General features: G+C 35.5%; 1 protein-coding gene across 2 annotated transcripts in view; it reads right to left on the reverse strand.

The window, feature by feature from the left end:
• shroom4 (shroom family member 4) overlaps window positions 1-14,972 on the reverse strand; it is a 102,181-nt gene that overhangs the window by 25,066 nt on the left and 62,143 nt on the right. Inside the window, exons 1-2 of one of the 2 annotated variants that reach the window (XM_059354303.1) lie at window positions 13,998-14,636; window positions 4,208-4,420 (exon numbers count right to left, since the gene is read on the reverse strand). In XM_059354303.1, the coding sequence (XP_059210286.1) occupies window positions 4,208-4,260 (53 nt within the window). In that variant the 5' untranslated portion in view covers window positions 4,261-4,420; window positions 13,998-14,636. Of the gene's footprint in view, window positions 1-4,207; window positions 4,421-13,997; window positions 14,637-14,972 lie in introns of those variants that run through there. The other variant, XM_059354302.1, reaches the window with a different exon arrangement.

Raw genomic sequence — 14,972 nt, forward strand, 5'->3', positions numbered from 1 at the left:
ACATTCAGAAGTCTTGTAACTAAGGGAGAGGACATCCAGACAAGTGGGGGGAAAAGTTATCTGCATGAGAAAACTGTCTTTGAAGGAAGTGAGCCATGAATGAGAAAAGAAGAGGCGGCTGTATGGATGTGACCTGGGTGACAGAGACAGGAAATGAGACGGGACCTGGACAGGAAATGACCGACACTCCTGTCCAATCAGACGGCAGCCTGGAACATGTGAGTCTATGGGGCTGACACGGATAAAACAGCACTAATACTGGATCATGAACATGGTGCAGCTCATAGCAAAAATCCAAGAGCATTGAATGCATATTTTCTTTGACCCTTTATAACATATACAATCTAAAGTCACTGTTTAATATGAATTTATAATCTATTTGAAAAATTTTAATTTCAGTACCGTAACACACTTTTAACTCTATGGAGTCTTGGACTATTTTGCTATTTTACTTTAGTTATTTTGTGTCTTTTTTTTGTCATTTTGTGTCTTTTTTGAGTCTTTTTTGATCATTTTGTGTCCGTAGTTTCTTTATTTTTAAACATATTTATGATTCACAAATTCATTATCTTAATGCGTCCAGATAAAAATGTCATGATTTCCCCACACTAATATACAATAAATATTTAATAAACTTTATAAAAATAATATGCATTTGTTTAAAAAATTATAATTTAACAGAATATAATCAAACATAATGGTTTTTAACAAAGTCTGAATGAAAATTGATGAGAAAAAATGGTTAAATGTTACGGTAATGATAGAATTGTTTGCATTAAAATATGTGTATATTTTAATAAAATACATTTTGGGGATACCAGCTACCCTTGAGCATATTTGAGTGGTTGCCAAAGAAAAAAAAAAAACTTTCATTGTTTTTATTTCTATTTAAAAATGTGTTACAGTAATGAATTTTGCTCAGTGTCTCAAAAATATTAAAAATAGATTATACATTCATATTAATCAGTGACTTTAGGTTGTATTTGTTTATAAAGGTTAAAAAAAAATATGTATTCAATGCTCTTGGATGTTTGCTATGAGCTGCACTATGTTTATGGGAATCAACCAAAAGCTCAAAATCTGATGCTTTTCTGTCCTCTTTTATATTTTGTTTTCCATAAAAACACAAACTGTACAAAATGTCCCTCTCTATCACACAAACACCGTTTATTGAATGTCTTCCTCTCTTTGTCCACAAGTTCTGGGAGTCACATGCTATTGTCCAGAGTTATGCCGGGAGCTGCCTCCTCATCAGATATGTGTGTGTGTGTGTGTGTGTGTGTGTGTGTGTGTGTGCAGGACAAACTGTGGGAATAAGAGACCCGCACACACACACAAACACTGCAATCTAATCCACGTGGGACTATTTAATCTAATAGTGGGACATTATATCACTGATTCTTATCGAAATGAGAACAGTACAGGGCCCTGACGCACTGCACCGCCAAACTGACCGACAAAGACTATTTTTATTGTGAGTCAACATACAGACTGCGGTCACTTCCTCTTTCCCTTTAAAGGCTCACAGTTAGCTTTGTGAGATCATGCTTCAGTACAAAGACTACTGTACTGGAAGGCCTTCTTTTAGTTCATTAACCTGGGTGGACTATTCGCTCTTTTGTTCCAAGTGTTTCGTAATGATACAAAAATATCCAGGATTAGAATTTGAGCTGAAACAATAACTTTTATGTATTAATATAACAAACTAAGTCTTTCATTGGACTATTAGTTGTTTAAAGAAGCTGTCTTTTTTTTTTTTCTATTCTCCCCATTATAAAAGTAACAGATAATGAAATAGTTGTAGTAATGGTTAGATGGAGCCATTATTAGATTGTGATGCAACTGTGCACTTTATACAACAACATTTATTATTATTTATTTATTATATATTTAAAATAATTAAATTAATTAAAACAATTATATACTTATATAAAATAAAAATAAATCAATCAATTATATACATGCACATATGCATGTGCATACATACATTTATATGTATGTATGTATGTATGTATGTATGTATGTATATCTATATATCTCTCTCTCTCTCTCTCTCTCTATATATATATATATATATGTATGTATGTATATGCATGTATGTATGTATGTATATCTATATATATATAGATATACATACATACGAATTTGAGCTGGTAAGGTTATTATGCATGTATTTTTTTTTGTGGAATAAAATGGAAAAAATATATATACACTGTAAACACTTTTCTGTGCAGAATAACACTGTTAATGTTACATTAATCATACAAAAACTAAAAAATGCAAGCCCAATTTATCTGATTAATATATTTTTTAATTGTAATAAAATATAATATATGTATACAACACTTTTCCAAGTGCCCATAAGTGTCATGAATATTGGAATAAAAAAATGTGTCTCCACATGCTATACATATTGAACTATTTAAATTTTTACAACCTTTCCTGTCCTCTCCTCTCAGCTCTGTGTAAACAGATTTTCAGTGAATATTTGTCATGTGACCGTTCATCTCAGCAGAATCAATCGTGTCTTCACAGTGTCTCTGAGGAGCAAAATTTAATGTTTTTAACAGGATCTAGTTATTACAAACTGTTTATTTTGGGTGACTTTTTAAATGAGACATGTAGAATAAAGTGATTTTGACAGAAATATCACAATTTTAAGCTTCGTTTTGGTTACATTTTCTAATGGAAACTTCCGTTACCTATGATCCGTTCAAGAACGTTTGGAAAGTTCAAATTCTGCTGATAAGGCCTGTTTTTACAGTTTCTTTCTACGATAAATGGTGTATTATAAGCTAAGCAAAAAAAAAACTGACATTTCAAAGCTCTTTGGTAGGCTAAAAACCTAAATTTTACTCTTCTTCTTTGTCATAAAAAACCCAGAAAAAAAAAATCCACCTGCCCGTCCGCAGTCTAAGAGCAGGTCTGATTGGTTATCACTTTGGAATGTTTAAATAGAATCCAAAAATAGACCAATGGGCTTCCTGCGTGGGCAGTGTTGACATTAAAACATGGTGATGTCACCTGTTTCCTGGCAACCAAAATCCCCCGGCAGTGACTCGAGGCTCGGTGTGAATCATTCAGTGTAGCTCAATCTGCACATCACGCACCTATTTTCTTTACGTTGAAACAACAGCTGGATTAAGGAAGCGAGCCAGAAGAATATATTTAGCAGTGCATTTGAAGCTTCAAATAAGAGCCTGCTGCCCCCGCGACCCGGCCCCTTATAATCGGAACCAGAAAATAGATGGATGGATCACAGGAATTAAATTTGAGCTTTTATTTATTGTCATTCAGTTAAAAATGTCACTTTTAATGCGAAATTAGCTTTTTTTTTGGTAATGTTATAGTTGTGACGTGATTTTGTGACCTCAAAGAAGGTGGTATAGTTTGGAAGATATATCACTAAAGACATGATTTAATATAATAATACCTGTTTTTGTAGAAAAACAAATGTAGAAACAAGACATTGCAAACGTTGATTACATTAGTGAAAAAAAACCTTTCCCAAAGTCAGATTTTTGCACTTTTGTAGGTTTTAAGGTGCATTTGTGGCCCTCGTGACTATATTTTGTGGCCCCCACCTTGATATGAAAGTTTAATGTGAGTTTTATATGAATGGCACTTTACCGTGTTGTGTGTGGAAGGTCCCTTTAATTACTTTTTTTGGTAATTTTGTGTCTTTTTTTTGGTAATTTTGTATCTTTTGTAATAATTTTGTGTCTTTTTTGGTAATTCTGTGTCTTTTTTTTTGGTCATTTTGTTTCTTTTTGAGTAATTTAGTTTTTTTCTGTCATTTTGTGTTTTTTTTTTTGTTATTTTGTGTCTTTTTTGCGTCATTTTGTGTCTTTTTTTTGTAATTCTGTGTATTTTTTTGTCAGTTTGTGTCTTTTTAAAGTAATTTTTCAGTCATTTTGTGTCTTTTTTGTAATTTTGTTTCTTTTTTTAAGTAATTTAGGGTTTTTTTCTGTCATTTTGTGTTTTTTTGGTTATTTTGTGTCTTTTTTTGGTCATTTTGTGTCTTTTGGGGGTCATTTTGTGTCTTTTTTCTGTCATTTTGTGTCTTTTTTAAGTAATTTAGTTCTTTTTCTGTCATTTTGTGTCTTTTTTTGGGTCATTTTGATACTGCCTCCAGCGGCCCCCAGGTAGTTTGAGTTTGAGACCCCTGCTCTAAACTAATTCAATGTTATTGATATGAACTACTCACCTGTTGTCAGTTGTGTGCCAGGGTACTGTGTAGGGGCCGGGGTGGAGCTGCATGGCAGACAGAGGGGGAGGAGGGGGGAGGGGAGGGGAGTCTGCAGGGGGGAGGCAGGGCGGAGTAGGAGGAGGAGACGGAGGTGGGGGAGGGGGAGGGAGCGGTGGCTCCGATAGCTTTGCCAGGTGCCAGGAGTGAGGCCTGATGAGAGGGACGCTGCGCCTGCAGAGAGGAGAGGAGAGGAGAGGAGAGGAGAGGAGAGGAGAGGAGAGGAGAGGAGAGGAGAGGAGAGGAGAGGAGGTCAGGTGAGGATCAACGATAACTGCAACAAATCATCACGGCGTAAAGAAGTCACATTTATATCCCGATTTTAATGCATCAAATGGAGATGAACACTGAAACGAGCGTCTGAACAGAACAAAAGGAATTTCTGGAGAACTGCCGGATTTCATCAGAACCCGACCTGGTGGAACTTTGCAGCCATTCAGAATAACTACTGAGAAACAAGAAGCAAGAAGCAAGAAGCAAGAAACAAGAAGCGTTCATCGCTGTGTGAATTAATTCCTGATGGTGGCAGGTGGGACCAGTGTGTCCTGGTAGCCTCGGCCACCAGTATGAATGTGTGTGTGAATGGGTGAATGAGCGTAGTGTGTAGTGTAAAGCACTTTGGATAAAAGCGCTATATAAGTGCACCCCATTTACCATTTATCACTTTCACACACAAGCTAATTTGGTCAAAATTTAAAAATCTACTTAATCTCCCACTATATCAGGGGTCTCAAACTCAAATTACCTGGGGGCCGCTGGAGGCAGTATCAAAATAACCAAAAAAAAATACACAAAATTACAAAAAAAGACACAAAATGACCAAAATAGACACAGAATTACAAAAAAAGACACAAGATGACTGAAAAAAACTTAATTACTTTAAAAAGACACAAAATTACCAAAAAGACACACAATTACCCAAAAAAGACACAAAATTACCAAAGAAGACACAAATGACAAAAAAAGACACAAAATGACAGAAAAAAACAAAATTACTTAAAAAAGAAACAAAATGACCAAAAAAAAAGACACAAAATAACCCAAAAAAGTAATTCAAGGGACCTTCCACACACAACACAGTAAAGTGCCATTCATATAAAACTCACATTAAACTTTCATATCAAGGTGGGGGCCACAAAATATCGTCATGAGGGCCCCAGTTGGCCCACGGGCCGTGAGTTTGAGACCCATGCATCATATGAATACATAGTTCCTATGGGCACTGCACTAGTAATCTTAATAACAGTCTCTTATGGAGGTCACAAAGAGGCAACAGAATTAAAACTCAGTGTGTAATATCCAGTCAAAAGTTCCTTGTAGTTGCTTAAAACTGGATATTTTCCCCATGACGTTTATTTAACAGATTTACAGTCTGTTCACATTCATACCAGTTGAGGACTATGAAGCTAATTTCACATAAGAAAACCTTGAGATTTTGCCTACATATAAAGAACTTGCTGCAGTGTTGTATTTCCTGCTCGAAAACTCCCAGTCTAAATATATAAATGTGCAACAAAGACAAATGAAGGCTGTCATCCTTTTCCCCTGACGGCTAATGTAATTTCCCTTTTATACACTATGTCACTTTTTCCACTTTGCGACCTCCTCTTGTTCGACTACAGGACGCTTTTAACCACAACGTCTCGTCTTTATAGGTCTAAATACGATGATTTATCCAGGCGAGATGGCTGAGATGACATCCTTATTTGCAACCGCAGTTGTAAGTGTCTCTGAAGATCAGAGCGCACATAAAACTGGGAGCTACACAGCAGCGCTACCTCGCCAACCCAAATTCTGCAGAAACAGCCTCCTCAGATATTGTTTGGCTTGCTATTGGGCTGCTATTAAAAACTCATCTAACATGTACAGTAAGATCTCCAGTGTGATCTGAAGCCAGACATTCCAGAGTGTCCCATGATATTCCCTAATTCCCTTATACAGACTTCCGATCCCATATGCGAGACAGATTCAATTCAGCCCCCTGCAGACAGTGTGTGTGTGTGTGTGTGTTCTTGTCCTTCCTACATAATGGGGCCCAGAACACGTTTTTAACCAACAGAGTGAGGACATTTTTGCAAAGTGAGGACATTTCGGCCGGTCCTCACTTCTTTAAAGGCTTTTTTTAAAGATTTCAGACTTTGTTTTAAGGGTTAAAGGTTACATGATAATGATAATTAACTGAAACTGTGTTGTGTGGTTACAAAACTAACTGAAATTATAGTGAAAATGTCCTTCGTTTTTGTCTTCGTCAACTATTTTCATACATAATGAAGATGGATAAGGCAAAGGAAATAAAGGCAAAATTTACAAATAACCTGTTACAAAACACTAAAACTAACACTAAAACTAATAAATACTAAACTAAAACTAGCAAACTCACTCAAAATCATTATAACTAACTGAAATTGAAAACAAAAATTCACAACAAAATTAAAACTAAAACTAATGAAAAATCCAAAACTATTTTAACCTTGCAAGGGAATTCACTGTTACAATGAGGGTCCTCACAAAGATAGAAGTGCAAGAATGTGTGTGTGTGTGTGTGTGTGTGTGTGTGTGAGAGAGAGAAACATGAAAAAAAAGAGAGCTTTATACACGGGAAAGAAAGAGAGAAAGCTCTGTCAGGTATAAATGATCCATTCTCAGAGTCTGAATGGCGCGTTATGTGTTTATCTTTGAGATTAACACAGTTGGGAAAACTGCTGCTGGAAGGAAACAACGTAGAGCAGGAAAACAAAGAAAGCTGCTGACTTGACAGAACTCAGAGTTGACTTTGACTGACCTGGGACTTGTCTTGGACCTGTTTCAACTGAGGTTTATCGAGACTCAAACTTGACTTGAAACCTAACAAAACTCATACCTGACAGGAGGACATGGACTTATCTCAATGGACTTGGGACTTGGGCTAGACTTGTGGCGTGACAAGGCCTATTCTTCAGTGGGACTTCAACTGACATGTCTGGACTTAAACTAGACTTCGACTTCTCTTGATTGGCACTCTCTGCAACCTGACTATTACCTGGTTTAGGCTTTAGACTTGACAAGACAGAATTGACTAGGACTTGGAAACAGGTCAAAATACAGTCAGGCACAGATATGACTTGTCTTAATGAACAAGTCTCAAGACTAGATCCAGATTTATATTGACTGATTTAAGATTTAACAAGATTGGAACTTTTTTTACTTGTCTGATTTAATCCGACACTTGATTCATATCAAACCAGATTGTGATTTGGGATTTACAGTCACGAGTCTCTAACTTGACTTGGACTTGTCTCAACTGACAAGAATTTCAAGACTCAAAATTGATTTGGACTTGTCTTGATTGACTTGAAATTGAACAAAACCTGAACCAGCCTTGTCTAAGATGACACAAGACTTGACATGGACTTATCTCAATGGACTTGGGACTTGGGCTAGACTTGTGGCGTGACAAGGCTCATTCTTGAGTGGGACTTGTCTCAACTGACTTGAGACACGTCTGGATTTAAACTAGACTTCGACTTCTCTTGATTGGCACTCTCTGCAACCTGACTATTACCTGGTTTAGGCTTTAGACTTGACAAGACAGAATTGACTAGGACTTGGAAACTGGTCAAAATACAGTCAGGCACAGATATGACTTGTCTTAATGAACAAGTCTCAAGACTAGATCCAGATTTATCTTGACTGATTTTAGAGTTAACAAGATTGGAACTTCACTTGTCTGATTTAATCCGACACTTGATTCATATTAAACCAGATTTTGACTTGGTACTTACAGTCACGAGTCTCTAACTTGACTTGTCTCAACTGACGAGAATTTTCAAGACTCAAAATTGAGTCTGACTTGTCTTGATTGATTGTCCAAGTCTTATTGGACTGGACAAGACTTGAACCTAAGTTGGAAGAGTCTCAAATGACTTGAAAACAGCTTTGAAAACAACCAAATTAACAGCTGGATGAGCAGAACGGCAGTTTTTTAAAAACCTACAAATTTTGCCTTGACAATTTTTCCAAGTCTTATTGGACTGGACAAGACTCGAACTCGAAGTTGTAATAGGCTTAACTGACTTGAAAACAGCTCTGAAAACATCCAAATTAACAGCTGGATGGGCAGATCGCCAGTTTTTTTTAAAAAACAACAACAACAAATTTTCCCTTGACAATTTTTCCAAGTCTTGTCAAGCCCAAGTCTTATAGAGGACTGGGTAAGACTTGAACCTAAGTTGGAATAGTCTCAAATGACTTGAAAACAGGTCTGAAAACAACCAAATTAACAGCTGGATGGGCAGAACGGCAGTTTTTTTTTTTTTAAATCTACAAATTTTCCCTTGAAAATTTTTCAAATTGTCTGAAGTCTTGTCCAGTCCTATTGGACTGGACAAGACTTGAACCTAAGTTGGAAAGGGCTCAACTGACTTGAAATAGACTTGAAACAGCTAAAAACAACCAGGTGGATGGGCAGAACGGCAGAGTTTGATTCCCGTCCAACAGAGTTCCCTGAAAGTGTCTCCGGTTAAGAGTCTCAAAGTACAAAACTGTAAAACGAGACTATTCCGGGTACTTCGGAGAAACATTTAGAGGTACAGTTTTGGGAGAGGAATGCGTCTCCTGGCACGGCGAGGGAAAGGAAAGGACCATTTCTGACTATTATTGTTTATGATAACGCAGGAGCAGGGGGAACCATTTCCAAAACAAACACTCTTGTTTCCTGGTTCTCGCTCCTTAAGAGGGATTTCTACCCGAGCCCACTGATTGTTCGACTCGGCTGACAATGTCCTTAAATTATCCCCTGAGAAAGTTTATGTTGAGCCCGTGTGTGTGTGTGTGTGTGTGTGTTTCTGTCTATGTGCATGAATATGTGTGGGAACCGTCCAGACTCGACCAGACAAAATACCATTATCGAACCGAGTTTAGCTCTCAGAGATTGATGGCTGCGAAAATCAAAACAAACAACGTGACGCCAACATGAGATGGAGAATGTGCGATAAAGACATAAAAAAAAATGCTGACAAGTGTGCAACTGAGGAATGTAATATTGAAAGCTACTGTAGTGTTTTTTGTATCCATGCAGGGGAGAGGAGGAAAGTTCTTCCAAAACCACATAACCAATCGCTGTTTTTCCCAAAAATGCTCAGAGCAGAGCTCAATCATAATTCCCACAAGTTCAGGGATTTATCGAAGAAGAATCTTTTATCACGGAACCACAAATTCAACATATTTTCTGCCAATATGCAGATTTTTTATTATGTTACACACTGTTATGGTGCTTTTAATGGTACTTATCAGTATACACTGCAAATAATTTGTTTCTTAACAAGTTTTTAAAAAAAATTAGATTAAGAAGCTTGTTTTAAGACTTAATTTCTTAATTTAAGCGTTCATCATGCTTATTTTTAGATTTAATAATCTGAATTAAAGAAATCTTGTCAAGGTAAATTATCTGTCCATGCAGCAAGATCATTTCCCTCAGATTTAGTGTTTTTATCTTGTTTTTAGACACACCTTTTTTTTGCAGTGTATCTTCCGATATGCCCTGATAGAAAGATTTTTTTTTACAGAAAATATAATAGAGAAAAAATACACTGAACATACAGTACTATTGCTATTTATTTTCTTTCCATTGTATTCCTTAGATCGACAATCTAATACACTGTATGTACAATGTTTAATGATTGTAAATATTCTTTTATAAAGTTAATTAATTAAGGTTAACCCTTTCAATCACAACCTTAACGTATGTTTTCTTTAAAAATCAGCAAAAATGCACAGACTGTCGTAGAAAGAAATTGTAACAACAAGCATTATTGTTGAAATTGTAACTTTCTGACACTCTTTGAACAGATCGTTGGTTATGAAAGTTTCTGTTCCAAAAACGAAGCTTAAATTTTTTTATATTTATGTCAAAATCACTTTGTGACTTGTCAAAATCTGTTTACACAGAGCTGAGAGGAGAGGACAGGAGAGGTTGTAAGAAGAGAAAAGTATATATTTGTATATACATACATATATATATACGTATATATATGTATGTATATACAAATATATATATACATATATATATATAATTTTTATTTTATTTATTTTAATATATTCATTTTGAATTATTCCTTATTATTCTTATTTTATTTTTATGTTTTTATTTTATTTATTTATTTTTTATTGTCTAATTGTTACCTATATTTTTTTGCATTATTGTTTTATTATTATAATGATCTTTTTTTTTTCTTGACTGATTTATATATATATATATATATATATATATATAAAAAAGATAATTCATCAGAGAAATTCAACTTGTGTTTATGTGTGTGTTTATGGTTTATGTCATTATAACTATGTTATTCTGCACAAAAGACATTTTTTAATGGTTGTTCCCATTTCTAGCCATGCTTGTGCTGATTCCATAGAGCTGCAGGACTAATATATTGCAGTGAAATACAAAACCACATGAGTAAAATAAGCAAAAAACTTGGGGCTTGGGGTCCAGAAAAAGACAAGACTGATCCTCATGCACTGCTAAAAATCTTTCTTTGGGAGTCAAGTGTAAAAAAAAAAAAGGTTTCCAAAGCCTTTGTCAGGGCTGCATTCACTGACAGCTACAGAGGCTCCATAAAGTCTGTGGCTCTTTCATTTATAGGGAACAGGAAACAAACCAAAGTACAACTGTCCCTTTGAGGTAGCGAGGCCACCATCGACTGTCCAAGCTGGTAATAACACAAGAACTCTCCCTTTCCTGCTTCTGACACTCTAACCCAGTTGGCTACCTGCTTTAAAACAGGAACAACACACAAATAGGAATCACATGAATCATTTTTTTCAAAGAATTCGCCTGCATACGAGAGGTAACAGCGTGTCTTTGACGCTAGAACCGAGATAATGAGTAAATCGCTGCTGTTGTGGTGTTGCTGCGACCGTAACCAACCAGGAAATCCAATCAGGTTAGCAAGACATGGCAAGCTTCTATTTATACATTTATTCTCAGGGGGGTTATTTTCTGTTTATATTCAACTGAGATTAAAAAAAAAACATGTAATAGTGGCAATGGGATAGAAGAGGGAGGCAAAATGGTCCTTTTAATGGTACTTATCAGTGTACACTGCAAATTATTTGTTTCTTACCAAGATTTTAAAAAATCTAGATTTAGAAGTGTGAGATAATTTATCTTGTTTTAAGAGTTAATTTCTTATTTTAAGCGTTCATCATGCTTATTTCTAGATTTAATAATCTGAATTAATGCATTAATCCATGCAGCCAGATCATTTCCCTCAGATTTAGTGTTTTATCTTGTTTTTACACACACCTTTTTTGCAGTGTATCTTCCGATATGCCTTGATAGAAAGATTTTTTTTTACAGAAAATATAAAAGAAAAAATACAGTGAACATACAGTACTATTGCTATTTATTTTCTTTAAATTTTATTCTTTAGGTTGACAATCTAATACACTGCATGTACAATGTTTAATGATTGTAAATATTCTTTGATACAGTTAATTAATTAAGGGTAACCCTTTCAACCACACCCTTAACGTATGTTTTCTTTTAAAAATCGGCAAAAATGCACAAACTGTCGTAGAAAGAAACTGTAACAACAAGCAATATTGTCGAAATTGTAACTTTCTGACACTCTTTGAACAGGTCATCGGTTATGAAAGTTTCCGTTAGAAAAAGTAGCCAAAAATGAAGCTTAATGTTTCTATATTTATGTCAAAATCACTTTGTCGCTTGTCAAAATCTGTTTACACAGAGCTGAGAGGAGAGGACAGGAGAGGTTGTAAGAAGAGGCTGAAAAAATGTAAATAGTTCAACATGTATAACATCTGGAGACCCAATTCTTTGTCCCAATATTCATGACTCTTGTGGGTACTTGGAAAAGTGTTTTATATACATATACATATACATATACATATACATATATATATATATATATGTATATGTATATGTATATGTATATGTATATATATATAGTTTTGAAAGTTTGACAGCAAAATTTGACTTGCGTTTATAGCATTTATTGAAAAAGTCCAACAACTCTTGGGATAAAAATAGTGTTATTCATAATTTAATATTACATACATTACACTATATGTAAAGAAGTGTTTAACAATGAAGATACATCTCTCTCATTTTATTTATATAATATTTGAAAAATCATTTCTTATTCTTTTTTAACGTCACACCATAGGACAAATTTATGGCGCTGTTCAGTGAAACTGTTAAAAAAAACTGTGAAAGAACTGAAAAAGTTATTGACCCCTTATATTTTCTCAAATTTCAGATTTCACACCCCATAAATATATGCTTATTTTATTCAAAAATGGTGTTTTACAAAAAAATGCTTTTTTACTGCCTATTTGTCAACAACCCATATACATATAATATATACATACATACATACATAAAAATCGGGGTTATTTTCTGTTCATCTACAACTGAGAAAAAAGTGTAATAAAAAGTGTAAAAAAAAAGTGTAATTGTGGCGGAGAGGGAGGCAAAAACAGACAGAAATGACAAGAAAACAGCAGTCAAAGGCTGAGAAATTATGAATTCTCCGTCCTGCAGCTCTGAATGAGCCTCTATGAAAGGATCTGTTGGAATGTCCCACTTAATGGACAGAAACTGCAACAGCTGACTGATACCGCAAAGGTCAACGCGCATAATCTGAGTCACACACACAGCCTCAATACAGTACAGAACGAATGCCAGACGGGCAGCCGGACAAATAGATTTGGACTCTGCTGAACAGTCTCGCAGATAAGAGCAGAAAGGCATGACTTCCAGAAGACAGGAAGGACTCGAAACAAGACGGGGGTGATTCAAAAATTGGGTTTGTGGAGAAAACGCGTCATGTGCTCAACAAACCGTCTCCAGGACGATAAAAGAGTGGTCAAAGATGCAAAATCTGGTATTTAAAATACAAATAGTTCAATATGTATGACATGGAGACAAGATTTCTGTTTTTTTTAACAATATTGACGAAAGATCACATGACAAATATTCACTGAAAATCAGACAGAACTGCAGGCTGTTTACACAGAGTTGAGAGGAGAGGACAGGCGATGTTGTTAAAATGCAAATAGTTCAATATGTATAACATGGAGACAAGATTTATTTTATTTTTTAAACAATATTGACACTAATAAAAATGTTGTATATATGAATTCCATTTCATTCCAATTAAAAAAAGGTATTTATCAGAGAAATTCAACTTTTTTCAACTCTTTTGTTATGATTTATATCATTATAACTGTGTTATTCTGCACAAAAGACATCTCTGAGTTGTGTTAAAAAAGTTCCACAAATAAAGAAATTATGGTTGTCAAAAGTATCGATACTCAAAAAAGTATCCATACTAAAACGTTGTATCCGGATACAATACTCATTTTCAAAAGTATCGATCCAACAACTTATTAAGCAGCTAAACCATACAGCCTCAAAATATTGTTCTAATTGTTATTGTTTATTGTATTTAATTATTTTTTGCACTACCTCAGACCTGAAGCTTGTTATCAGAGTTGCAGTTTCTTTTTGCACAACTGTTTTTTATTATAAATATTTAACCTGTGGTTCTGTTAATTTTAACATGTTGCATTTTCCTTGTTAATAAAAATATCTAAACATTTTTTCTAAAAAATCTTAAATTTTGGGGTCTTTGTATTTATCCTTGTGGTATCGAAAATGGTATCGGTATCGACAACCCTAAAAGAAATCATGGAAAAGATAAGATTTTGCACCTAAACTGATGTGGAACCTCAAAATAAGACCTACCAGACTCTGCAGGCTGGAGCATCCGCTGTCAAACTGGTCCCAGTTCAGGTCCCAGCATCCCTGACGCTCAAGTTCAAGTTCAAAGAGTTGAGCGTCTACTAAAGGACTCGCTTTTTAAAATTCTCCTTACGAGTTTTCCAAGAAGTATCACCTCGTCACTTTTTTCCAAACTTTTCCCAACTTTTTTCTATCGTCCTCAAGCCGGTTGAGGTCCAGTTAAAAGAAAGAAGCAGGTTGTAACTCGGTAGAAAGCGTCCAAGTTCTGATGTCCATCTGAAGAAATAAAGCAGTTGGAACTCTTTGACCAAGAGGGAAAAACCGAGAAACGATGCTCACATCCCCTCTCCCTCCTTTTCCTCTCTTCCTCCTCCCTCGCTCCTCTCGCTGGAAGACAAAACATGGCTATTTCTCCCTCCTGCACTCTGCATTTCTCTCTCTCCCACCCCTCTCTCTCTCTCTCTCTCTCCATCTCATTCTCTCCCTGCCTCGCTCGCCCCCTCTCAGGCAGGATGTGTGAGTCAGTGGGAGAGGAAGTATTGTGCAGGGCAGATAAAGTGGTGGACGGCTGCTAAAATAATACCCAGAGTTCCACACTGTTATTGTTTGACGGGGGGGGAGAAAATGCAGAGGTACTTCCTCTTTGTGTGTGTGTGTGTGTGTGTGTGTGTTCTTGTACTCCCTACATAGTGAGGACCACGACACGTAGTTAACCAACAGAGTGAGGACATTTTTGCAAAGTGAGGACATTTCGGCCGGTTAAAGGCTACATGATAGTGATGATTAAGTAAAACTGCATAGTGTGGTATTGTAACAAAACCAACTAAAATTATAGTAAAAATGTCCTTCGTTTTCGTCTTTGTCAACTTTTTTCATACATAATGAAGATGGATAAGACAAAGGAAATAAAGGCAAAATTTACTGTGACCTCTTTTAGTCTCCCACCCAACAAATACCCCATTACAAAACACTAATACT

This window comes from Centropristis striata, chromosome 17 (genome assembly GCF_030273125.1).
Source record: "Centropristis striata isolate RG_2023a ecotype Rhode Island chromosome 17, C.striata_1.0, whole genome shotgun sequence".
Taxonomy (NCBI): domain Eukaryota; kingdom Metazoa; phylum Chordata; class Actinopteri; order Perciformes; family Serranidae; genus Centropristis; species Centropristis striata.